The sequence below is a fragment of the Sceloporus undulatus genome, chromosome 2, assembly GCF_019175285.1.
Source record: "Sceloporus undulatus isolate JIND9_A2432 ecotype Alabama chromosome 2, SceUnd_v1.1, whole genome shotgun sequence".
NCBI classification, from domain to species: domain Eukaryota; kingdom Metazoa; phylum Chordata; class Lepidosauria; order Squamata; family Phrynosomatidae; genus Sceloporus; species Sceloporus undulatus.
Window position 1 is genome coordinate 166,333,513 of NC_056523.1, and position 27,453 is coordinate 166,360,965.

General features: G+C 39.1%; 1 protein-coding gene across 18 annotated transcripts in view; it reads right to left on the minus strand.

The window, feature by feature from the left end:
* LARP4 (La ribonucleoprotein 4) overlaps positions 1-27,453 on the minus strand; it is a 58,124-nt gene that overhangs the window by 19,492 nt on the left and 11,179 nt on the right. For 5 of the 18 annotated variants that reach the window (XM_042448283.1, XM_042448267.1, XM_042448269.1 and 2 more), the window contains exons 2-12: positions 24,533-24,638; positions 22,511-22,658; positions 19,983-20,138; positions 16,938-17,013; positions 16,026-16,162; positions 15,015-15,118; positions 13,291-13,401; positions 10,719-10,772; positions 9,313-9,522; positions 7,747-7,850; positions 101-334 (exon numbers count right to left, since the gene is read on the minus strand). In XM_042448283.1, coding sequence (XP_042304217.1) covers positions 101-334; positions 7,747-7,850; positions 9,313-9,522; positions 10,719-10,772; positions 13,291-13,401; positions 15,015-15,118; positions 16,026-16,162; positions 16,938-17,013; positions 19,983-20,138; positions 22,511-22,658; positions 24,533-24,613 — 1,415 coding nt within the window. In that variant the 5' untranslated portion in view covers positions 24,614-24,638. Of the gene's footprint in view, positions 1-100; positions 335-7,742; positions 7,851-9,312; positions 9,523-10,718; positions 10,773-13,290; positions 13,402-15,014; positions 15,119-16,025; positions 16,163-16,937; positions 17,014-19,982; positions 20,139-22,510; positions 22,659-24,532; positions 24,639-25,665; positions 27,091-27,453 lie in introns of those variants that run through there. The other 13 variants (XM_042448273.1, XM_042448275.1, XM_042448276.1 and 10 more) reach the window with 6 other exon arrangements.

Below are 27,453 nucleotides of genomic sequence, written 5' to 3' on the forward strand. Positions count from 1 at the left end.
TGTTCCGGCGGCGCAGGCACCACTGTTTCTTCCGGGGCACAGGGGAAGACTTTCTGGCACGATGCAGGCACACTGTATGCTTGACAACTTTACTGCTTACCTTCCTCTGCCCATGCCATAATCACCATTCTGCTCCATCTGAGTGACAGAAGAATCCTTCAGTGAATAGCTTTGCTCTTGATTTCCTGATAATGTATTAGCTTGCCGATCTGTCTGAAAATTCCTGGAGTTGGCTCTGTGCAATTGTCCATCCCCTACTGGCACAGTGTTGACTGCGGATGTTATTTCCGCTGAGTGTTCAGAGTTGCTCGACAAACGAAAATGAGGCTTCACACTGCATAACAGATAGAAATAAATGCTAGATGTATAAAGTACAGTAACAGCACAAACACATATTTCCATAACCAAAATGAACCAGTCCTATCAAATAAGCATTTTAAAGACCAAGACAGCTTATCAGATGCTTTTACTTATTCTACCTGTTATAAATATACAGACCTGTATTTCAAGGCACTGGTGCAATTATAAATTGAAATAATCACCATTTTCCTAGTCAGCTGGTTTAAAACAAGGCTATTTTCCACTGGATTTGTTTTTCCTCAACATTTTTGGAAGTTAGGAATGGGAAATCTAGATTTTTCCATTCCCAAGAGATGCCAGGAGAAAGCAATCAATTTTTCTTCCCATAGTGTCAAGGGACTGAGAAACCTTTCCACCCACTATGACAGGAAACTGCATAACTTTCTGAAGCTGTGGAGCTTCCCAGAAAACAGAGGTTTTCTAGAAAGTTGCAGTGCTTTCCACAGAAGCATGTATTTATTTATTTATTTATTTATTTATTTATTTAGCTAGCTTATATCCTGACTTTCTTCCAAAATTGGAAGCAAGGCAGCTAATAATATTTTTTTAAAAATAGCTAAAACACTGATTACAAAAGTTAAGAGAATTAAATAACAACATTAAAACATTGTTAAACACAATAAAAATATTTATAATACAATTTCATTTAAAGATTTTTAAAAATACAGTACATGAACCTACACTGTGACTCCATAATTAAAATTCAATAGACCTGCTTAAATAAGGTCTTAATCTGCCAACAGAAAGAGGAGAAAGGGGGTCAACTGGAACTCCCAGGGATGGGAACAGCAACAAAGAAGGCTCTTTCACGCATCCTCACCAACCATGACTGCAAGGATGGTGGGACTGTGAGGCAGTGGTCCTCTGCAGATCTCAGTGCTTATATAAGGAGATGTGCCATTTCAAATAGTATGGACCCAAACTGTGTAAGGCTTTAAAAATCTGAAGCAACACTTGAATCTGCCTAGAAACAGACCAGTAACTAATGCAAAGATGTTGCACAACTTTAGACTGGGAATGGGCTATACACCCCCAAAAGTGTAGGAAACAGTACACTGTGTACAGAACAAACAGACAAACAGCAAACACCGATAACACTTTAATATACAGGCTACTTCTCTGTAGTTTCTTGAATTTTGTAGTTTTCCCAAAAGCTTGTAGAGCAGAAAACTAAGATTTATTTTTATTTTTTAGAAAAACTGTGCAGTTCACAAAGTATGTAGGTTTTGCTGTGCCTAGAATCAAAAGAACCACGAGACAATGCGAACTTTGCTTGTGCCATTTTTCCAATCACAAATATTCCCCAAGTGGTCACGAACTCCAGATTTTGATCCCAACTGGACAACCATGCTAATATAAATACAGTTCTTCAACAGAATAAAATAAGGTATTTGGACAACCTCTGGCAGATTCCAGATGGTGATGCTGGGAGACAGCTGCTCTCGTAAAAGAGAGCTGACATCTGGCATCCCTCAAGGTGCCATTCTGTCTCCCATGCTGTTTAACATTTATACGAAGCCACTGGGAGAGATCATCCGGAGACATGGAGCGCAGTGTTATCAGTACGCTGATGACACCCAAATCCATTTCTCTATGTCTCTGACTGTTGCAGTAACCAAGGAAAGCATCTCTCCTCTAAATGCCTGTCTTGAGTCAGTAATGGGCAGGATGAGGGAAAACAAACTGAGGCTGAATCCAGAGAAAACGGAGGTGTTCACGATAGGAACTCATGGTCCAGGGATGGAGATTTACCAACTAGTCCTGCACAGGGTCACACTTTCCCTAAAGGACCAAGTGCGCAGTTTGGGAGTACTCCTGGACTTGTCTCTACAGCTGTCATCTCAGGTGGAGGCGATGGCTAGGAGTGCTTGTTACCAACTTTGGTTGATACACTGACTGCGTCCCTACCTGGCCCAGAGGGACCTTGAAGAAGTGGTACACGCACTGATAATCTCTCGTCTTGATTTCTATAACACGCTCTACATGGGACTACCTTTGTACCAAGTTCAGAAGCTTCAACTGATCCAAAACACTGCAGCCAGATTGGTCACAGGAACATCAAGATATTACTCCAATATTAAGATCTCTTCATTGGCTACCAATCAGCTTCCAGGCCTAATACAAAGTGTTGGTTATTACCTTTAAAGTCCTACATGGCTTGGGCCCGAGTTACTTAAGGGAACACCTCTCCTACACAATCTGCCCCGCACTCTTAGAACATCAGGGAAGAAACTATTGGAACATACAAAAACTAGACTAACTACAACTTCCCATAAAAAGTTTCAAGCTGTGGCCTCTAAATTATGGAACAACTTAACGGAAGAGATCCACCTCATTACCACCTTAGAAACCTTTAAAAAGGCACTTAAGACGGATCTCTTCCAGTGGGCCTATCCACCTGACCTTTTATAACTGATTTTATGGGACATTCCCACCCTGACTTGATAGCACAGAAAACTGACAATGATTTGGCCTTTTTAGTGATTGGTAGTAATATTGCTGTTGTTTTACTGACTGTATTTTTAGATAATATTGTATTTTGCATTGTATTGTGGTTTTTATTCTTTGCTGTAATCCCACCTCGATCCGCAGGGAGAAGCAGGAAATACAATTATTATTGTTGTTGTTGTTGTTGTCAGTATGATATGGTGCTTCATCCTGGGCTTCACTCTCTAGATGAATGTATTGAGAAAGCAGTACTGGAAAAGCTTCTATCCACAATCTGGCCAAAGAAATGACCATCGGTAAAAAACTTAACCTGATAAGTCACTACATGCCAACAGCATAAATTCAGCATTGACCTAAGAGACTAGACGCCTTGAAGCATTAGAATTTGAGCCCTTCTAAGATGGAGAATGGCTAAGGCTACTACAAAATCTAGAATAGATCAAATATTATAATATGGTTTGAGTTAATTACAGATATGATTTGTCCTAACTTACACAGGACACAAAGGTTTTTTGTTTGTTTGTTTTTTGCATTCATTTTTAATGAAAAAATCTGGATCTTGCTTATTATATCAATACAGTCACCCCCTCCACATTCATGAGGGTTAGGGGCCAAGGACCCCCACATAAGTGGAAAAAATGGCAAATATGTTACTCCCCCAACATGAATGATAAAGAGTCCTCTCCCACCAAGGGCACCACTCGTAATTCTCTTTGCAATGTTGAAATAGATAGCCTCCCCTACATTTCCAAAGTGTTTACACTTTCAATCTGATTTTAGCAGCTAGGGCTGCAAAGGATCCACCTTCTTTCCTCCCCCACCCTCCTAGCCAGACAAAAGCAACCATATCTTCCCCACTTTGACAAACTCTGCATTCTACTCATTTCCAAACTCTTTCCAGTCTGAATGAATCATAGAATCATGATTCTATGATTCTAAGGTAGATATAACCAGAAATGATATTCTCAAGCATCATTTTCTAGCACGAGAAGCAGAACATCAGAGCCAGAATGCTTCAAATGATAACAACCATTGATGAAACTGGACCAGATCCACAGCTGACCTGTTGCTTCTGAGGGTTGCTCCCAGAGGAAGGCAGCAGTATAGATGAGAGTCCTGCATGCTTATCTGATAAAACCCCAGCAGATATCATAAATTAGCTAAATATCCCCCTCAGAAAAAAAGACCCAGTTGTTCATCTCATTAGGTATCGACCACTTTTAGAGGGCACAGATAAATGAAGCCTTTAAAACCATAAGACACTAGAGGTACTACTATCCAAGATGTGAAAATAGTAAGATGAAAGGTAAACGGAGTTACATAGAAGAGCTGTTGAATGATTAACTATAGTTATTTCTCAAATAAAGAAAGTTCCTACCGACTGATTGGGTATAAAATTACCTTTAGGCTATATATTTAAAGTGTATACAAAACAGAAATGAATTATATGTTTAGACTCAAGTATGTCTCCAAGATTATCTCATTATGTATGTGCAAATATTCCAAAACCTGAAAAATTCCAAAATTTAATGCACTTCTGGTCCAAGCATTTCAGATAAAGAACACTCAACCTGTGTAATGTTACTACGGTAGCAATCAAGAATGAATTGAACAGGTACACTTGAGGTCTCTTCCAGATATAAAACCCACATATGTAACCATTATGATTATTACAGACTGAACCAACTCTTTGCAGTAGACACTCTAAATATAAGAAGATCCTTTAAAACATCTCTCCAAAATAAATGTTATTGCACATCTTCTTAGCAATTGCTTTATTCATGATCTGTTATCTCCAGCCCAATTTTGATGTTTCTCTGTTAAATAACTGTGTAGCCTAAAGTAAGCATATCCATGCAATGATTTCTGGGATTAAAGCAAAATACTGCTGCCATGCTGTACTCCCTAATCCTAATTCTTTGTTATCGTTAACTGCCCTCAAGTCTTGCCCAACTCATGGTGACTCTGTGGATGAGACAACTCCAAGCCCCCGTCCTTCATTACTCTGCTCAATTTCTGTTGATTCATGCTCGTGACCTCCCCAAGTCTATTCATCTGACACGTAGTCTACCTCTCTTTCTACTGCCCTCCACGTTTCCAAGCATTAATGCCTTTTCGAGTGAGTCATACCTTCTCATGATGTGGCCCAAATAAGACAGCCTCAGTTTCAGAATCTTGGTTTCCAGGGGGATCTCTGGTTTGGTCTGTTCAGGAACCCATTTGTTTGTCTTTTTGGCTATCCACAGTATCCTCAGTACTATTCTCCAGCACCACATCTCAAATGAATTTATTCTTTTCATATCAATTTATTCACTGTCCAACTCTCACATCTGTACATGGTAATGGGAAATACTATGGCTTGGACAACTCTGACTTTAGTGCTCAGCTGCATGTCTTATTTCTATTTCATTGTCTAGGCTGAATTTACGTATTTCTTCCATGGTCATTATTTTTGTTTTCATTATGTTCAGCATTAACCCTGCCTTTTCACTTTCATCTTTGACCTTCTTTAATAGTTGTCCCAAGTATGTAGTTATATGGTTTAGTTAGCCTATCTAAGAGTGTTGGCATTCGTTGGATTGGCATCTTTCAAGAGTGCTTCAGTTGTGTATACGCATGGCAGTGGGCTGGACTGGAGATGGTCCTTGTGCTCCCTTCCAACTCTTGGGATTCTATAAATGCATCCTTGCCTGACCCTGTTGCCAATTAAGAACCAAACTGTTTTTCTGAATTCTGACTTAACACTGCTTGTATAATATTTTGTTGCTATTGTTAACTGCCCTCGAATCAACACCGAAGCAGCATTTGAAAACAGGTTTGAACAAAATATATCTGGATAAGCCATTTTGTCAGGCTGGTGATGTACAGTATAATCTTCACAGAATCATAAGAGTTGGAAGGGACCACAAGGGCAATCCAATTGGTCTACTGCCATGCAGAAATACACAACTGAAGCACTCTTGAAAGATGCCAATCCAACCTCTGTTTAAAAATTTCCAAAGATGTGAGTGTCCACAACCTTCCTATTTCATAGTCAAACTGCTTTTGCAGTTAAAAAAAAAGTTCTTGTTATGTTTACGTAGAGTTTCTTCTCTTGTAACTTGAATGCATTTGGTTGGTGTTCTAGTCTCATTATAAACATTTCTAAGAGGTAGCTGTATTAATCTGTTATAGCAAAAACACAAGATTTCTGTGACACCGTGAAAAATAATTAATTTGCTCTAGCTTAAGCTTTCATGGACTATAACCCACCTCAGAAAAATTGAACTATATAGTACATGCAAGTTTATGCAGAAATAAATTTATTAGCTTTTATTAAAATAAATCTAACCATTAATGAAAAACATTTGCTGGCAGAAAAACATGAGCTCTACTAAGCTGATTTTATCTCTAATAGTATGCCTGGGTTTGTCACAATAATTTAATAAAATTTCCTCCAAGTCCAAGAGATTTAGAAAGCAGTTGGTACCTCTTTTTTTTAATGCTGCAGAAAACATCCCAGCTCTTGCTAATCCACCCATTCTGTTTCAAGTAAGTTTCCAAAGCCCTCATCTGACAATTCAAAACAAACTTACAGGAGGGTACTGAATGCTGTAAGATCACATACAGCTCTTTCAATAGCTTTAGCTTTTGAAAAATAAGGCATTACCGGAAACAGAAAAAAAAACTTCCAGCATAAAGTGGGATACCATTTGAGATCTAGCTGAAATGAAAGCCTTGCAGGCTCCTCTCAATTGCTAAAGTTAGTTTCATAGTCCATCTCCTGTTAGTCACACTGACTGGTGCCTGTGAACTTTAGTCTCATCAAATGTGTACAGAGGCAGTTGGTGAAGGAATGCTGCTGCTAATCTAAAGTACTAGTTTTCAGTAATTAAAAGTCATTGTGAATTATTATTTTTTCCTATGGGCAAATCCTTACTGCTGTATCAGAATGGAGACCAATTTAGTGAATGAATCACAGAAAGGGATGCCATGTGTTTGCTAATTCAACAAATATTTTCTATAAAAGCCTCTTTATATATGCAAACATTATGCCACTGCCAACAGTAACACATAAAGCAACAGAAGCAGTGCCATGTTTCCAGGCCCTCACTGGGTAATTTGTTAAGGTACAGGCACTGGCCATGAATGCTATCCCCAGTAGTACCTTGCACGGTAATACTGCAACATCCAAGGGCTCTAACACAAGAAAGGCATGTTAATAATACATAGTAGTCATTGTTTTCCGTAAAGTATTGGGATAGGGAAGGGAGCTGACAGCTCATAAGCACAGTTAAAGTGTAACTTTCTCAGGATTATGTCTTAACAATAGCACAGTCTACTTTTTAATCTTATTTTATATTTTTATACATTAAAAACAAGAATAAAATAAAATAAAAACAGAAAACAATAGGAAATGAAAAAATAAACAGTGATACAACCAATTTCCATAGCAGAATGGTGCTCTACTTTTTATCAATTAAAAAATAGGAAAATAGAATCAGAGATCATTATGCTACATATGCTTCAAGTAACAGGTCTTGGGGTTTACAACTAAAGTATCTTTCCAGAATTTTAGATGATGTTTGGCAGATGATAAAAAGAATGCTCTTTATTGACAAATAAAATTAAATGAGTAGTATAAAATCTTATCCACTTTTAATCAAGGAGCAGATAGCAGAATTAAGAGAAACAACAGAATGCAAGCTCACGTTAAATTATGCTTTCAAAGACAACTGAGCAATAATAAATACAAAACTCTAAAGCTATTATCTCAATAATGGCAAGAAACACAGAAACGTATTTTTGCTAAGAATTCGAGGTCCCCTAGTCCCGATGCTTTTTGCTTTGACAAGGTAAACTGCCAGAAGAGAAAAGGCTACTGTAATCAGATGAACTACCAAGATACAAGCAGTTATAGAATCTTCATTGCAGTCTTAAAATCAACAATTTTCTTACCGATTTCTATGGAATGGGCGGCTTATACTCAAAGCGGCAGCACTTGTCTTGTATGAACCTGGTGAGCTGAAGCCATTAACAAATCCACCATTGGGAAATGGAGCCTGCAGTGGACACAAAGTATTATCAGGAGACCATATATAAAGAATTCACTCTATCGAAAACAAATGTTTTCATCAAGAATACAGGAGGCTGCAATGATGACAGAACTACAAACCCAAAACAAAACAGATCTGTATACAGAGCTCTCTCTCTTCTGCTAAAATCTTTTTTTGTTTTTGACAGAGACTAATCAACTGTGACAAGGAACACTATCAGGGGTGCATGTGCTACACTGTTGGGCAGGAGGGCAAGGCTGGAATATGGATATATAAGTTGCTATCTTCAGCAAAAGGAAGAAAGTCTTCTATACCAAGAACAAGAACTTTCATTGACTATGAACTCCGACACAACACTCACTGATGGTATTCCTGTCTAGCAAGACTCCCTTAACCTCTCTCTGACATCCCCACTTCTGCAGTTACAAATTTCTATAGAAATATTCTTTGACTATATACGGAATTAAAAGGACTGCATATAAATTCAAATTGTTGCTGCTGTTGTTATTATTCTCTTTATTTTGTTTCCCCCAAAATTATGGCTCAAGGTGGCTTACAAACTAAAATAATTTTAGGGGTGAAACAAACCATCCCGAAGGAGCAGCTTCCCACCACGCCTTTGAGCGTAGGATTGGGGCTGCAGAAACCGCACACTGCAGCCCCAATCCTTTTTCAGCTGGCAAAAAGTTGGCTTCTCTGTCATGGTGACGTTTTTTTCATTTTTCTGCAGCATGGTACATGCAAACACCACACCGCAGAAACACCGTGATGCTGCCCACTTTGTGGTCAGTGGAGCAGTGTGATGCTGACTTGGGGTGTGTGGTGTGCATACGTCACGCCACTTCGAAGCTGGAGTTTTTTGTCAGTCTGCTTTGCCCCATAGTAAATTAAAATATACAAAAAGTGAGCACCAAAGTAGAATTAAACTACTAACCATATTATAACAATTTAAAACATTACAACACTCTCACAGCTCTTTCCTAAAAAGTCTTCAGTTCTAAAAGTCTGAATTTTTCAATTGTTCACCTGTTCATGGAAGGACAGCAAGAAGGCCCCCCTAGGAAGGGAGTTTCAAAGTCTAACAGCAGTTACCAAGAAGGCCCTCTCTTGTGTTCCCACCACTCATACCAGTGAAGGGTTCTAGGGTCCAGGCAGGCTTATAAGGTCAGATACAGTCTGTCAAATAGCCTGGTCCTAGGCCATATAGGGCTTTATAGGTCATAACCAGTATTATGTCCTACTTCCCAAGCCATATGTCTAATATTCATTAAATGCAATGCATTATGGCACAAGACTCACAGTTTAATAATACCACTGTTACTCCAATTTTGGAAAACATATGCTTCAAGATTTTTGAAATCTTGATTTTAATCTCAAAAATATGTAATAGTGTACAATGTTTGTCATCCTCTGAGGCAGAAGAAAACCAACTGATTCCCTATTTAAGATGCAAAGAACAACTACTTACTAGTGGTGTTTCAAAATAAGGTGCAGGGTTTGGAGACCATGTCTGAGGCACAAGACTGTAGATGGAGTACTGCTGAGGACTATATACAGGCTGCATAAACAGTGGTGAGGCAAACTGTGCTTGTGTTTGAACGGGTTGAACGTATACACTGGAATCCACCACCCGGTAACCATTCTTTGCAAAAAATGTGTTGATGGCTTTTATCCTGGCCTACAAAAGACAGATAAAATCATGGTACATTCACCCTACAAGCCTATATGGCCACAGTATCAATCTGTAATACAGTAAAAGATAATAATAATAATAATAATAATAATAATAATAATAATAATAATAATAGAAGAGGAGAAGCCACATCAGTCCCTTGCCCAACAGGTTAGTCTGCAACATTACTTTTTCTTTGTGCATAAACTACTAAGATTAAGAGACAATTCAACCTAATATTTTACTTCTTCAGTATTATTACAAGACAAGATTCTTTGCTTAGAGGAAAAGTCCTAAAGCTCAAGGTTACTAAGAACAGCTGACATTTGGTCTAATTTTCAGTAATCCATTTGATATTGAGAATGCTTAACCTTCTGTATACTTGAAAATTTCCACTTCACTTCCATGATTCCCTTTTATCTTTGTTCACTATTGTTTCAACTAGCATTATCAAAATTATGATTGAGAAAAATTATCAAATAGTGAACCACAGTATCATTAACAATGATTTAAACCATGGGTAACAATTCTGTTTGTGCAGAAAATGAAACAGTAACTGTTGAAACCTTCAGAGGACAAAATTCTCAGGTAAAACCAGACATAGTTCTTTCCACAAACTACCCAGGAGGGTCTCTGGACATGGAAACAAGGTAGGCAGTTTCTTGGCCACACACACCTAATCCCTTGACATGAACTATAGTTAAGGAAGTTGGAAAATAAAGTCTATTGTATCTACTGTATATAGTCATGTATAAGTCTAGAAATTTTAGTCCAAAAACTGGCTCCAAAAACCTGGATCAACTTATCCACAAGTCAATAGAAGTCCCGTACTTTAACTCTTACCAAAAAAACTGAACTATCCCCTGGTGAATGGCAAGAGCACAATCCGCTCTGGAAGCAGTGACCCCTTTCTATTCTCTCATCCATCCAGACTTAAGTGTGAGCATAAACAGTTATGTCTGTTAGAATTTTGTCTTTAGCATTGTTTTCCTTTGCTTCATCCTTTAGATCTTTTGTTACATGCCCCAAAGACTTATCCATGGGTCATATCAAAATCCACAATTTTGGCCCCAAAACATGACACTGACTTATAGTCAAGTACATCCAGTATATGACACTGTTACAGTATTTAACTTACAATACTGATCCTACTATTTAAATATGAAAATGTAATTTAAAATGTGTGAATACTTGAAACTTACCATTATTGGCTTGCCCTGAAAGGTTTTAACTTCTTCCCGTAAGTATTTAAAAGCCTGTATAGATAAAAAAAAAAAACCCACAAAGAGTTCCATCTTACAGAATAGCAAGGATATTTTAAAAAAAGGAAACTATTTAAGAAAATAAAAGATGCACTAAAGATTATAAAGACAAATCTGGGCCAACTTAATTACATTTTGCCACCTAAAATGTTAAATGCAAACACAGCTTCAATTAAAAACTCCCATTTCCTCATATCTTCCTTATAAAGTTTACCATAGAAGGAACTGTTAGTATTTTTAAGTCCATCACTTTATTTTGTTTAAAATTGTGAATGCTAGCTCAGATGTGCTCAAGCTGCTGACCTCTCTAGCTTGATCTACAGAGAAATTATGAAAGTAAGGTACTACAGTGCTCCCTCGGGTTACGAAATTAATTCGTTTCGCCGCGGCGTTCGTAACCCGATGCATTTCGCAAGCCAAAAAGGGCTTTCCGTTAGCGCTGGCAAGCCGCGCGTTTGAATTTTGCGCCGAAAAAAAATTCGTAACCCGAAAAAACCTTCGTATCCCGGAACAGTTTTTTCCAATGGAACTTTTTCGTATCCCGGAAATTTCGTAACGCGATCAATTCGTATCCCGGGGTACCACTGTAGTAGATATAGTTTTTTGCTACCAGCACAGTAATGGTCTTTGATTTGTTTGCTTTTCTGATGCTATCTTAAATTTAAACCAGGGGATTTAACAGAAGTGTCTTGGTTTGTTCAACTCTTTTAATTCTAATCCTTCACATCTCATTTTTGAAGTTACAAATATAAGCATATGCCCACAACTACAAAAATCTATAGCGATTGTACAACATGGCGCAGCTGCAAATAAACAATCCACTCTAATGTACAGAGGTGCCCTTCATCTGTTTTGGCCTACCTGTTACATGAGCCTGAAAAATATGACCAACCATTAAGTATGATAAGAATTGTAGTTCAAAACATATGGAGGACATCAAACTGAGGGGAGACTAAAATGAATTTGTCTCAAGCCTTGATAAAGCACGGGTTTCAGAAAACTTTAAATTTGGTATGCAAATACAGTGGAGCTACAGGTCAATTTTCTGCTTAGAGGATCGTTTCATCAATCGATGAATATATGTATGTTAAATGGCACAAAGAAAGTTGAAATCTATTTATAAGGTAAGTTGCTGTTTCTAATAGCTTCTGGAAAAGGCAATTCACCCAATATTCCCTCCCCGTAAAATTCAATCCATGAAGCTACATGGTTCTGGATGGTATTATTAGATCCCAAGGCTGCACTCTGCCTAAATCTGCCTTAAATTCAGCTGCATAACTTTGTACAAAAGGAGTTGACACTCCAATCACCCCCTGCAAAAGCATGTCTGTAGAGGGAGTAAAGGCACCTCTCAACATCTGGATGTGGATCAGCTGGCAGTTGACCCTTCTTCTAGGGCCTGAGATGAGAAAATCTCTTTCCTTTTTTCAAAAAAGTAACTCTGTGTGTTTGGTTTCATATACAACTTTGTGAAATCAAAGGCTTTCAGAGCCAGGATCCATAGTTTTCTGTGGGTTTTCGGGCTATGGGGCTGAGTTCTGGAAGAATTTATTTGAGACGTTTCACCTGCATGCAGCTGGTATCTTCAAAGGGTGATGGCATGGAAGTGTGTGGACTATATATAACTGTGGGACCCTTATTTGGGAGGAAGTGGTTTACAAGTTAATGGTGGAATTAGTTTGTATATTGTACTGTGCTGAGTGGCACAGCCTGGAGGGGTGTTGAGGGGATATGCAAGGCAGATTTCTGTCTACTTAATTGGTAATCCATTGTCTGCAGGGAAACCCCTTGAGCCTGGCTGGTGTTCATTTGCTAGTGCTGAGTATTGATTTTAGTGTTCTTCAAGACCGGTAGTCAAATTTGTTTACTTTCAGCATTTCTTCTGTTCAGTTGAAATTGTGTAAGTGTTTGTGGATTTCAATGGCCTCCCTGTGCATTCTGACCTGGTAGGTGCTGGCACGGTCCAGAATTTTTGGTGTTTTCAAATAGCATTCTGTTCCCTAGTTGGTTTACAATGACCTGAATGGACTAGAAAGCTGGGCCAAACAAAATGAAATTCAACACAGAGAAATCTAAGGTACTGCACTTAGGACAGATAAAATGAAATGTAGATATAGGATGGAGGACACCTGGCTGAATAAAACTACATGTGAAAGGGCATCTAGGAGTCCAAGTAAGACACAAGTTGAACATGAGTCAACAGTGCGATTTGGCAGCTAAAAGGCCAATGCAATTTTAGGTTGCATCAATAAAAGTATAGTGTCTAGATCAAGGGAAGTAATAGTCCAACACTATTCTGCTTTGATCAGGCCCCACCTGGAATATGGTGTCCAGTTCTGCGCACCACAATTCAAAAAGGACATTGAGAAACTAGAGCATGTCCAAAGGAGGGCAACTAAAATGGTGAAGGGCCTGGAAACCATGCCCTATGAGGAACGACTTAGGGAGCTGTCCTGGAGACATGGTAAAATTTATTAGAACTGAAATGCTTAACACCACATAGTATTCTTACCTGCTGTGCATCAGTATCTGACTGGAATGTAATGTACCAGTTGTTATTGTGAGCAAATTCACAACTTATCACTTTGGGACAGCTTTCATTTTTAAACAGTGCCTTTACTTCCTAGAGCAAAAATATGAAGACTATTCAGTGAAACAAAATTGCTAGTTTTTGGTTTTCTTAAGATACATTCTACATTATGCAGGATAGAATTTTCAATTATATGTGACCCATGTTTCCTAGCAGACATCAGTTGCCATTCAAAAATTTCTGTAAAAAAGAACATGTATACAGTGGTCCTTTCATTCCCCCCCCCCCCCCCACCCCCACATTTTGCAAATATTCAAGCTGGCCTCCATTGGGGACAATGGGGCTCCTCCCACCCTCCCTTCCCAACCTCACTCCTTTCCTCTTTCTTCCTCACTCCCCTCTCTTACTTACTTCCTTACCTCCTTCTTCCTGCTAGCACTGTAATCCTCACCAGCCACATAAGGACTTGCTTTCTCAGCAGCACTCAGAGCCTGCCATGCACACACCCCACCCCCTTCGCCACAGCCAATTGATGTATCAGATGCGCACTGGTTGCAGTGGGGGGGGGGGCCACGGAGCATGGTGTGTGCATGCTGGGCCCCGAGCACTGCTGGGAAAGTGAGTTCCTGTACGGCCAGTGTGATTACAGGCATCGGCGTTGCAGGAAGAGAAGGAAGGAAGAGAAGACTTACCATCCGCGAAAGATTAAAACTGCTAATGGCAAGTCCGTGGATACTAAGGGACGAGTGTATATACTCATCAGTACTACCATTTACCATCTTTAGTCTGTTATAATTCTACACTTGTCCCTCCATATTCGCTAGGGTTAGGGGCACAAGTCCCCCGTGAATGTGGAAAAGCCGCAAATAACAAAAACATCATGTTTTTACACCTGAGAGGACACCTCTCTAGGAATCTCTAGGTTCTCCAATGCAACTCTGTGGTAAACGTCTGACAGACACTGACCATAGAACTGCAATGGAGGAGCTATAAATGCCTAGTAGAATATTCTCTCTAGGAATCTCTAGGTCTTTCAGTATAACATTTAGTTAAAGTTGACCATAGAGTTGCACTGGAGGGCCTAGATATTCCTGGAGAGAACATATTAATCAAATCCATGAATAATCAAATCCACAAATATGGATGGATGAGTGTATTATAAAATAGAAGACAAATGCAACAATCTGAATTGTTATCTCCATTAACAATGAATACACACTTCCCACTTTGCTTACATGAAAATGAAACAGTGCATGACAATCCAGTTAAAATATTTCAGTTCATCTCCCAAAATATTAATAACAAATGTGTAAATCCACATGTGATGCCAAAACCAAACCATCTTCCAACAAAATGGAGCAAAACTTATTCTTAAAAAAGCACATGTCCACAGCAAAGGAACTATGACAGTCTGTTCAATGAGCAAAGTTAACACAGCATTTGTTTCTTTTTCCTGAAGGTGTTTACACACCAAGAGTATTACCCAACTACAACGCAAATCTCTATCAACTTTTCAGTGGCATTTTGCTATTGAAACCAGAAGTCTTGATTTACATTACAGATTACTGTATATACTCATGTATATAAGTCTTACATACATAAGTATGTAAGCATAAGTCTTATATGGCCTAGACTGTACTCCTCCCAGCTTCAGAAATGGATTGAAATTGTCAAGCTCATAATAATCTTCAAAGTAAATTTGTTACCTCCACTGGTGTTGTTTCAGGGATCTCACGAAGAATAATAATGCATCGTTTGTGGTTTGGCCTAACTTTTTCTCCTTTCTCATCTACTTGGACTATAGGAGAAGCTAAATGAAAACAAAGAAAGTATCACAAAAGCAGGGTTATTTTTCCAACATCACAAAGCTTAAAGAGTAACACAGCATTCTGACCACTTGCTTTTGACCAACTTTCAGTTTTGTTTGTTCAGTAGTTATGCCACTTCATTCTAATTAGCACTCAGTGTGCACAACTGCTCATTCATTTTACGTTACTCTTTCTGCTTCTAGTACAAGGTTTTCATAGTGGCATCTGAAATCATAGTAGGCAAAGCAGGCACACCTATTTCAACAATGGAGTAGATAAATGGCTCCTTTTAACAAGAACAACTCAAAATGGATAATGCTTTGCTTTGGAAAGCATGCCAAAGCAATTGTAAATCAAAAATGTAACAAAATATACGTCAAAACAGAGGAGGGCACTTTTTAAAAACTTTCTAGAATGTGCAGTTTTTCAGGTAAATATATGCATTTGTCAGATACACAACAACGAAGTACAGTGCACCCCCTTGCATTACACAGGGATCTGTTCTGGACCCCACCGTGTAAGGCAAGTTCCGCATGTGCCTGAGCCCCACTGAAACTAATGGGGCTCACGCATGTGGCACATGCACCACAGGCATGTGCTCCATTGACTCTTCATCACGTGGCTTTCAGCTTACAGCCGTGTATGAAGCGGGCATGCTGTAACTCTCAGGAACACTACTTTAAAAACAGATGCCATTCAATATTTTGGGAAGGCAAGGTATTAAATACTGAAGCAAATTTCAATTGTGCATCCAAATGTGTATCTTCTAATCAGTAATCACATTCTACAAAATTTGCAAAATTTATGAAGCCAGTACATAAGGTTGACTCACACAACTGACAAATGCATAAGCCACACAGTGGTAAAAACAAATTAACACAATGAAGCTACTAAGAGGTTTAGACATACATCTCAGTACTTCCACAATAAGATCCATATTGGTTGTCAGTTTCTTAATTCCTTCCATGTTGGCGATTGTCCATATTGGAATAAATTGATCACTGTCCATTTGAGACATCAAGTAAAGATCCTTGGATAGATTCTCACTGTTAAATAAAGAAGCAACTTGCATGAATTTTTAAGCAGCACGTTCAAAACAGCTTACCATTGAAACAACACAAAACACAGCATACATAACAAGCATAGAATCATAGAATAGAATCATGGAATCATAGAGTTGGAAGAGACCACAAGGGCCATCCAGTCCAACCCCCTGCCATGCAGAAACTGTCCATCAAAGCATACCCGACAGATGGCCATCCAGCCTCTGTTTAAAGACTTCCAAGCAGGGAGGCTCCACCACACTCTGAGGGAGGGTGTGCCACTGTTGAACAGCCCTTACTGTCAGGAAGTTCCTCCTAACATTGAGGTGGAATCTCTTTTCCTGCAGTTTGCATCCATTGTTCCTGGTCCTGTCCTCTGGAGCAGCAGAAAACAAGCTTGCTCCCTCCTCAATATGCCATCCCTTCAAATATTTAAACAGGGCTATCATATCACCTCTTAATTGTCTCTTCTCTAGGCTAAACATCCCCAGTTCCCTAAGTCATTCCTCATTGGGCACAGTTTCCAGAATATTCCAGCTACTTCTAAAATATAAATTTAACTGTTTATAGTCCTATTAAAATGACATTCTAACCAGGATATACTAAAAATAATGTAAGAAAATAAAGACATGGCTAAAGTGCTCAATATTATATCTGAAGTATCAATAGCAAGTATCTATCAACATGACAAAATTGTGGTGCTTATATTGCCTGACTGGCCCCTTTTAAGCACGCCTAAGCTCATATCTAGTCGGAAATATGTCTATCAGTACAATACCGTGAGAAGCAGAACTCTAGTTGTTTCTTCAAACATTCTTTCAGGTCTTCTGGAGGAATGAGAGTACTGCTTTCACCTAAGAAACATATTTAAAAGTGTATATAAATTAAGTATAATCAGAAAGCCTTCACAGCATTTTTTCCCTGAGCATATGGATTTCTTGATCTTTTTACTAATGCCAACCTAGTATCGTATTTTCCGGCATATAAGATGACCCCCAACTTTTCCAGTTAAAATATAGAGTTTGAGATATACTCACCATATAAGACTACCCCTCTTCCAACGCACACCAAATAAAAATTAAAAAAACGTCAGATTTGATTTCAATATGGTAATTTTAATTCAAATGCTTATGAAATGCAGGTATGAAGCAGGAACACTTGTTATATACAAAGCCTGCTTGGATTGGTCAGCTCTCCCTGCCTGCCCAGCCCTCTCTGTCTCCAAGACTTTATTCTACCGTACTTGTACAGCGCCACCCTTGCTGCTTTAATACGGTCACCACATACGGAGGGTATGAGGACGTGGACGTTTTTGAGCTCCCCCCACCATATGCAGCAACCACAGATTCTCCAGTCCGGCTCGGAGGTTTCAGCCCTATAAGATGACCCCTGGCATATAAGACGACCCCCAACTTTTGAGAAAATTCTCCTGGGTTAAAAAGTAGTCTTATACGCCAGAACATACAGTATTTTAGCTCAAAATTCTCACTCTGTCAAAGAGGAACATTTCAGAACTTTTACCATATTTATTATAATTATGTGCATATTGTTCATCATCTTATGATACCAGGCCAGAATACAAGATGTTATGGATTTGGAAGAAAGTATTTTTAAAAAATAATACTAATATTTTAAAAACCTTTGTAGTACAAGCTTGCACTGTAATATGCAATACAGGTTCAGTATCCCATATCCAAAATGCTCCAAAATCCAAAACTCCCACAAGGGAGCTCACAGTAACATTTTTGCTTTGTAGATGGTTCAGTGTATGCAAACTTTGTCTCATGCACAATATTACTGAAAATATTGTGAATAAAACTACCTTCACACTATTATATAAGGTATATAGAAAACATAAATGAATTTCATGTTTAGACTCAGGGTCCATCTGCAAGGTATTCCAAAATGTGAAAAAATCCAAAATACAGTACTTCTGGTCCCAAGCATCTCAAATAAGGGAGACTCAAAAAGTCTACACAAAGAAACAACACTTCGAGCATGCACATAGTGCTTTTTCTGCAATACTAAAATCAATAAACAATACACACACCCCATAGAAAGTAGACGTATATAGTGAATTTTCATACCTTCCCAATCAGAGCATGATTTCCTGGCATACTTAATCTCCAGAACCTCTCATTTTACTTATTAAATACCGGCAAGTACACAACACAAAGATTATTAACAACTTCTGAATGCACTTAAAAGGTATATATGAGAATGATAATTCTTTTATGGCAGAAAATTGAAATACAAGCACTCCAAACAGGAAAAAAAGTTTTGCTTGCTCAAAGATCGTAAATTAACCAAAAAAATTACCTTCCAAAGCAGTTACCGTATTTTCTGGTGTATAAGGCAACGGGGTGTGTGTGTGTGTGTGTGTGTAATAAAACGACCCCCCAAGTCGCCCGTCGGCAGCATCCCTGGACGCCCCTGAGGGGATCTCGCACTGGCTGGAGAGGGCCTCTCTAGAGACCTGAGAGAGGATCCTCGGCGGCTGGGCTCTTGCCGCCATTTTTTCCCAAAAACCAGCGGGAAGCAGCTCCAGAGCCGTCCGGGCTGAGTAAAAGAGCCAGCCCCTTATTCCTCCGCGGCGCTGCTGCTGGGGGATCCTCCGATTCTCCAGCGGCTTCCGCAGAGGACTTCTGAAGCCGCTGGAGGTTCAGAGGATCCCCGGCGGCGGCGCGGAAAATAAGGGGCCGGCCCTTTTACTTGGCCCAGCTGGCTCTGGAGCCGCTTCCCCGCAGCTTGTGGGAAAAAAATGGCGGTGAGAGCCCAGCCGCCAAGGATCCCCTCTCAGGCCTCTAAAGAGGCCTCCTCCAGCTGGCGCGAGTGCCTGCTGGCTGGGAGAGGACCCAGCAAGGACCTCAAAGACAGAGAGGTGGCTATGCCATTCGCCTGTCTCTGGGATTTAATTCCAGCGCATAAGGCAGACTTAAAAAGTCGCCTTATACGCCGGAAAATATGGTACTATGTGTCAAATATCCATCTTAGCAGTACCTGTCTGTAAGCACACATTTGAAAGCTGACTATAAAGGGGGATTAATACTTTTATAGGAGACACAAACTCTGCAAGGTTACTGATAAGAACCTAGAATAATCCATGATTCTTATGACAATTAAAAGAGTTTGATAACAATCTGGATACTGTTCCCTGAAACCTAAGGCACCTGTTACTTCTATTCCAGGTCCATTAAAATTTAATATGAAATTCCACTGTCAATAGTCCTTTGATCATATTATCAAAGTATTCCACTCTCTGCTATAACAGAAGATGAACTTTTATAATTCTGCTGGCAATAAAATTTAAAAGTCATCCAGAACCATGGTGTATGAACTTGAAAGTCATAACACTCTTAGTAATACAAGCCCCGTATCAACAGGGAGTATGTTCCCAAACTTCACAGAGTTACCTGAAACAGCTGGTAAGAGCCATCATGAGTGCACTATGTGGAAACAAACAACTTAAACATACCACTCTTCTAACTCTCATAAATTCTGATGATAATTCCAAAATAGTACAAACAAATGGAAGACAGGGCTATATATGTAGCATGTAGGTCTAAATCCCATTGCTTGCCCAACTATAGCAGACCCATTCAATCACCTTCTGAAGAGCAAGCCAATACCCACATAAATTGCACTGATTCAACTGGGTTACTCTAATTAGGAATGGCAACTGGATTTAGGCCACAAAATGTGGAACATATGCCACTAATATTGCAAATCTAGATAACAGCATATACATAGCAATATTTGGGACAAAGCTGAGGGAAATCTACAAACTTTTTAGTACAAAAGTTCTCACAGGTAAGATTCTTACCAGAAACATCATAGAGTTGGTATCCAAGATCCTCCTGTGCCAAAACCATGCCATTAGCAGCTGTTTCCTCAACCCCTGAACTGTTTCTAGACAGTTCAGAAGATGAATACATTGCTTCATACTGCTTAGCACCATCATCTGCAACCTCAGCATTACCTAGCAAAAACACAAGAACATGAAATACAAGATGCAAACAATGAAAAGCTTTTCCTTCCATTTTCTCTCATTCCTAAAAACATTTTTTTAAAAGCCGACTGCTGAATACAGCAGTTGTATTCATACTCAGGTGTGTTTACAACCCACAAAGTTTAATTGTTACAGCAGATGGTAAGAATCCAAATTCGAAAAGGAACAAAGGCCCATTACAGACAGGCCTTTGCTCTGCCCCCAATACGTACTAGGGGTTGGCCAAGGACGCAGCATCTAATAGGCCTCACCCCTATTACGTACTGGGGATGTCAAAATGGTGGTGCGCTATACACATGGGCGCCGCTATTTTGACGTGACGGACGCTTAGCGTCCGCACATCAGGGTTGTGATGCCGCAACTGCATCACTGGTGCCTTGCGCCATCACAACTGCACCACAAGAAGAACCTGCATTTTGCGGGTTCTTTTTGCTGCGCGGGGAGCCGCGCGGTTTGTCCGCTGCGGCTCCCTGACGCAGCAAACACGGGCGCCGGCAGAGCACCCTTTTTGGTTGCTCTGTAAAGCGCCAAAGTTAACGTACATTGCTGCCTACACCTAACTGCTTAACTGTGGCTATAATAATCAGGTGTCTGCTGACAACTGATAGGATTGCTGTGGCTGTGTTTTTTTAATCAATTTCTGTCTTATGGTAACCATAAGGTGAACCTATCACAGAGTTTTCTTGGCAAGATTTGTTCAGAGTGGGATTGTCACTGTCTTCCTCTGAGGCAGAGTGTGATTTGGCCAAGGTCACCCAGCAGGTTTCCATGGCTAGGCGGGAGTTTGAATCTTGGTCTCCCAGAGTCCTACTTCAACACTCAAACCACTAATCCACACTGGCTCCTATATGTCATCTGCAACTAGTCATGTATCTCTTCCAAGTGCTCCTAAAGCCTTTTCCACTTCACTTTCTAGGACTATGGATTTATCTTCAAATGATTTTTCTTTAAAGGAATATGTCATTGTTTCATTTCTTTCATACAGTTCTTTAGTGTATTGCTTCTGTTTCTCCTGATCATATAATGTATTCTTCATTAGTCATAAAGCAACCGTTTGAATTAGCCCTTAATTTCTTAGATCCCATAGAAGATGTTTCTTGTTCTACCTGCTGTCTTCCTCTATTTTTTCTCCATTTATTGTAATAGTTTTCTTTGTAGCTACGAACGAGCTGTCGAACAATTGCGTTCAGGATTCTGACTTATTTCTGTCACTCTTTACTTTTGCTTCTATGCTGTCTTTAACTGTCTGAAAAATTTCATCTGTCACCCAATGAGGCATTTCTTCTTCTTCTTTTTGTCTGCTGATAATATCTTTTTTGCATTCTTACTTGAAAACATCCCTAGTTAGGGTCCAGAATTTTTCTAGCTTCCAGTCATTCAAGCAAATCCAATTTTTACATAGTTTTTAAATTCTACAGGTATTTTGGTATGATGACAATCATTCAAACTGCCAGTGTTTTTTTAATCAATGTAAGGTAACAAACATGAATAAATTAATTCAAGTCTATGTTTTAAGAGTTTTCCTTGGTCTTCATTCATAATAGAAAATAAACTTTATTCTCCACATAATATCAATGCTTAGATTTTACACTAGTCACTAACTGCTTGGACAATATAATCAGAAGCTACTGCATGGCAAGCACAAGTGCACCTTTCCTACGAAACAGCTAATATAAATGATTTGTGAATCTGAACTCTACTACTAACAGGGCCTAATAGGAACAATAGCAACTCTGTAGACACTTTTGCTGCTGGGACAGTGTCATCTACCCAATGTGTCATTTAATAAGTTTATCATATGCTCTCAAACAACTCAATCTGCTTGGGTTGCATAGGGCCCTCAGATCTCATAATCTTTTTGTTCACAGGGACAAGTGTTCACTAAAGTGCAGAAATGACACAAAAAATTCAAAGCAAGAGAAAAGAAAACAAAGAGGACAAGAAAGAGGTAGAATGAACAAAAGATACATTTCTGTACATTTAGCAACTTGTTTCCCTCTTAGCGCGATACTTGGTCATCATTGGGCCTTTGCAACTATAAAAGAACAGTTTCCAATCACAACTATTGATAAGCTAAATTTCCTCAATACACCTTGCCATAAATTCAGAATCTTCTAAGAAAACGATTCCTTTCTAAGCAAATAAACTGGCTCTTCTGAAACTGCTTAATACCTCACGTTACATATCACCAGCGTCCAGAAGCAGTGACTGTACTTTCAAGGACAAGAAGCATTGGTTACTGCTTACTGCTAGATTTAGAAACTCACACTGTATCTACAATCCTAACTAAGCAAGGGATTAAGCCATTGTTCGCATTTAGAAGTATATTCTGGATGTCTCACCCTCTGTACAATTGCTTGGCACAGTTGCTGTCTCTTGCCATGACTGCTCAGTGCCATTAGTTGCTGGTGCCGCTTCTGAGTTTCCTTGCACGCTTTCCTGCCATACTTTTGCATTAGGATTTAAGCTGGCACCTTTCGATGTTACCTGCTGAGGAAATAGAAGATATGTATTAGCAAATTAACAGACAAATGATATGTATTAGCAAATTAGGGGAAAAATATTTTGTTGAATTCAAGAGGCCTCTTCTTTCTCTTCATAAAAGGATGGGTGCCCTGCTTTCCAATGTGCTTACAATAAACTGCAGAGAAGACTGTTCTGGAACATGATGTAGTTAATAGGAAAAGTGAGAGACAGACTATTTTCTGTCACAATTACTAATAAGTTACAAGAGTGAAACACCACAGATTCTAAGAAACGTCTACCAATGCTATGTAAATCCATCACATTGCCCCCTCACAAATTTACAGTACTGTAATTGTGACAGATACATTTGTTTCCTACCTCATTCCAAAACCAGTGTTTATATGTCATTACATACAATAGATGGAAGATGCTTGGTTAGAATGCAACATTTTCTAGAATTCTGACATACACAGTGTAACACTTCTGGAACTAACTTGTTTCAGAATCCCTTCCACTGAACTGGGCCACTGCTAGGTTTTAAAAACAATCCAACTAGCATCCTGTCCTGGTGCCAGGGGATTTAGTAAAGATCATGGCTTGTAATGTCAAACACCAAAACTGGGCAAAATCTATGAATGACTCCAGAGAGGAACCCAAGACCTACAGTATGTACTGAATATACTCTTCTTTGTGGAATTCAGTAGCACTTGGTTCACAGAACAGGTAAACAAAGTGCTGTGGGGCGGGGCATCCTGGAGGTATATTCTTACTATCTGTCAGGGAGCAAGAAAGCTGCATTTTCAGTACACAATTACAAGTTGGATCAAGATTTCTCCTTGTGGATGGGACCAAGATACAGTGGTACCCCGGGTTACGAAAATAATCCATTCCGCGGCGCCCTTCGTAACCCGAAATCTTTCGCTAGCCGAAAAAGCCATAGGCGCTATCGCTGGAAGCCGCGAATTCGTGCGAAAAAGCGCCGAAAAGCACCAAAAAATTTTTTCGTAAGCCGAAAAAAAAAATGTAACCCAGAACAGTTTTTTCCTATAGAATTTTTTCGTATCCCGGAAATTTCGTAACGCGGTGCTTTCGTATCCCGGGGTACCACTGTATAGTGGAAGCTCCTCAATGATGGGGGTGGGTGGGGGTGGGAAATTTCCCTTTTCAATGCAGTCCCCACGACCACTTCACAGGCTACTTGGAAGGGTGTTGTGAATCCCGTAAATGGCTTTTGGAGGGCACAGGATACTGCAAAAACCATCAACTAAATAACTGCTTCTCACTTCCTCCAGGTATGTGTCCCATAAAGACAACTGCTCCCACAATGCAATCTGATTGTACACATTGTTTAGAATCAAAATGAAATTATTTCATGTTGCGAATAACTATGCTTTTTTGCTTTAAGAGCATTTATTCACAAGCATCGATAGCCAGAAACCTAAAGAAATTCAGAAAGCAAACACAATTCAGTATGTTCTACTTAAAACCTATATTTAATGTGCCAATAATGTAATCCACATACAGCTTGAGGAACATTATATAGGAGGTTAAAATATTCTCTTACAGATTTCAGGTTGGACACCTCCTTTGACAATGAATTTAAACTCTAAACTGTTCTACAGTCAAGGAGCATTCAGATTAGGAGCCTACAAAGTGTTCCCAGGCACCGGATTGTCTGTATGATTAAAGATCTGCTAGCAGGACATAAGGAAACCTTGATCCTATAAAATTTAACTTTTCTACAAACTTGCTCTAAACTTCATTGTGGGAAGAATCCAAAATCCTGCACTCTGAAACAGTGCTTTTCTATTAACAGAATTATAACCTGCAGCAAAACACAGGAACATACTCTTCTTTTTTAAGACGGTACTGTATAATGATACTGAACAAACACTGACCATCTTGACACAGAGAAGCCCAAGCCAGAAAATAAGGAAGTTGAATTTCCAGAGTCTAGCCTTCTGGAGTCTCTCTAGCATCAAGGAGTGGCTTTAGTACCATGCCCTGTCCATAGAGAGAGAAAAAGGACATAAGCAAGCAGTCTAGATGCCCATGCACATACTTTTGCCTCATTAAAATGACAAAACATCAGTTTACTTCATACACTAGAGAGCTACCTACATTTATTTTTATAACATACAAAGGACTTCAACATCTTTAATGTTCAAAAATCTTAAAATTGAGTTACAGAGAATATGGGGAAGGGGGCAATGGTTACAGGATATTATTCCAGAAGAAAATGGCAAATTCCATTTTAATAATTTAAAACCAGAGACACAAAACTGAGTTTACATTCAGTCTCAATCAGTTTTTTACAATCAAGTTTATCAAGCACTGTACAACATAATACTATCTTCAAGGCAAGATAAGACAATTCCTCTTCAAGAACCAGTAGCACTGGACTTGCAATAACAGGGAGATACAAAGGGTAAAACAGAGATGCCCTTTAGAAAGGAGGAACACAATTCCCTGATTTCACACTATATGATCATCTTCAGGAGCACCTATATTTTGGCACAAAGTTTCATACATCACATGACTGCTGTTATAAACATTTTAATGGTCCCACATACAGGTAAGTATTCCATTGTGTAACTCCCTTTACTTCTACTATTTATAAAGCTGACTGGCATCAATAATATACTGTACTTAATATTAGATATTACAAAGCAACCCCAGCAAATGCATAATTTTTTAGCAATTCATTCAAATGCACCTAAAAGCTGATCTTAAATATCACGGGCGCTCCCTCCCTCACCCCAAAAAACTGACCTTTCTATTCTGGTTATAAAAGACAGAATACCTCACCCATACTCATGACAGTCAATGATATGAAGATTGAGATACACATTATTGTAACATCATCACACTCATTTCCCTTACTATTTATCAAAAAACCACTCCATAAATAGGAATTCCTTAGGAATTACTAAAAAGAGTTTATTACCACAAAAAGCAGAATACAGACAAGAATTCTAAAGATACAATATTCTGCCCTTTCGAGTGGATTGTATTAAAAAAAAACTCTTACTGCACACCCTTTTCCAGGTGATAATTATTCGATTTCACTTTTCTTATCCCGCTTTGTTAATCCATCCTCTCTTTCTCTCCAATACAGTACTGTTTTGTAGCTCCAGCAGAAAAGGCATTTCAGACTAATCAAGTATACTTGAAGAAGAAAGGATGACAACAAAGTAAAAAGCAGAAAAGGTTTTAGTTCTGAAGGTTTCACATTTTGTTGCAATTTTTACCAGTATATTGTGTAAGAAGTTGTGTGGATTACTGGAAGATTTGGAAAAGGGAGAAGAACACATAAAGATATTAGAGGTAGAAAGCTTCTAGGGACACTGGATGATAATCTCTCTCCCAGCCTATTCATGCCCCATGAAAATAAAAAGACTATAAAATGCTTGAATCATTTAATAGTATCAAAGCACCACAATCTTCAGAGAACAAATCACACCACAGTTTGAATGAAGAATCTCTGCACCAAGTTCCTGCTTCTTCTGCAAGCTTAAATTTCCATTCACAATGATACTGCCCAATTTGAAAGCTAGTCTGTTGCTGCTTACTCCTATGTTTGTTGCTCCAGCATGGCTGAGGTACAAACCAGTGAAAGCAAGCAGCAGAAGCTTACATGGGGTAGTATCCAACAGTTTAGGACTAAGTAACAAAACCTGTTTCACAAGACTGTCCTTCAGTATTTCTGGGAAGAACAGTTTTGCCAAGGAGCTTCTCATTTTACACATATTAACTAACAAATGTATTTTCCTCCTCTTCATTGTTATAAAAATAAATCTTTAGTGGCTACCAATGCAATTATTTCCCATCTCTTCAGGCATATTCATACTGAATTTACAACAAAGAGGATAAACATCAATGTCCTTGTTCTGTGAAGTGACCAAATCCGGCCTTGAGACAAAATTTACTGGATAGCAAGAGCTAGAGCATTCACAGAAGGAACACACAGGAGAATGCCTTAGAACATCATGCTAGGCACAGAGTATCATCCATGAATCAGATGCCTTTGATGCAAAAAAACCACTGCTGAAAGCTGTGCCTTGGACATATGCAGGATCACCTACAGGACACATTCAGCCACACTAAGATGATTTAGGTTGAAGCCCTAGATACATTTACTAGGGAATACTAAAGCCATATTCAACACAGCAAACATGCAAACACTGTAGTATCAGAGTGCATTCCTATTCAGGTTCACTCAGAAACAAGCCTCATTTGCAGTTCAACTACCCTGAATCTTATATTTTTTGAGGGGAAAAGGCACCTGATATGTTATTATAATAAAAAACAACATGCCCAATTAAAATTATTGTTGTTTTCATCATTATTGTTGTTAATTGCCCTCAAGTTGCCCTCGACTGATTGCAACGCTGTAGATGAGAGATCTCCAAGACTGCCTATCCTTCACTGCTCTGCTCCTGCCCTGTAGATTCAGGCCCATGACCTCCTTGACTGAGTCTATCCATCTGGCATGTGGTCTTCCTCTCTTTCTACTACTCGGCTTTCAGGGGAGGATCAGGCTTGATCTGTTCAAAGACCCATGTTTCTCTTTTTGGCTATCCGTGATATCCTCAGCACTCTCCTTCAACACCACATCTCAAATGAGTGATTTTCTTCTTATCTGCTTTCTTCACTTTCCAGTTGTCACTTCCATACATGATGATGGGGAATACAATGGCTTGGACGATTCTAACTTTAGTGCTCAGTTGTATATCTTTACTCTTTAGAATCTCATCTAGTTCTTTCACAGCTTCCCTTCCCATTCCTAGCTTTCTTATTTCTTGACTGCAGTCTCCAT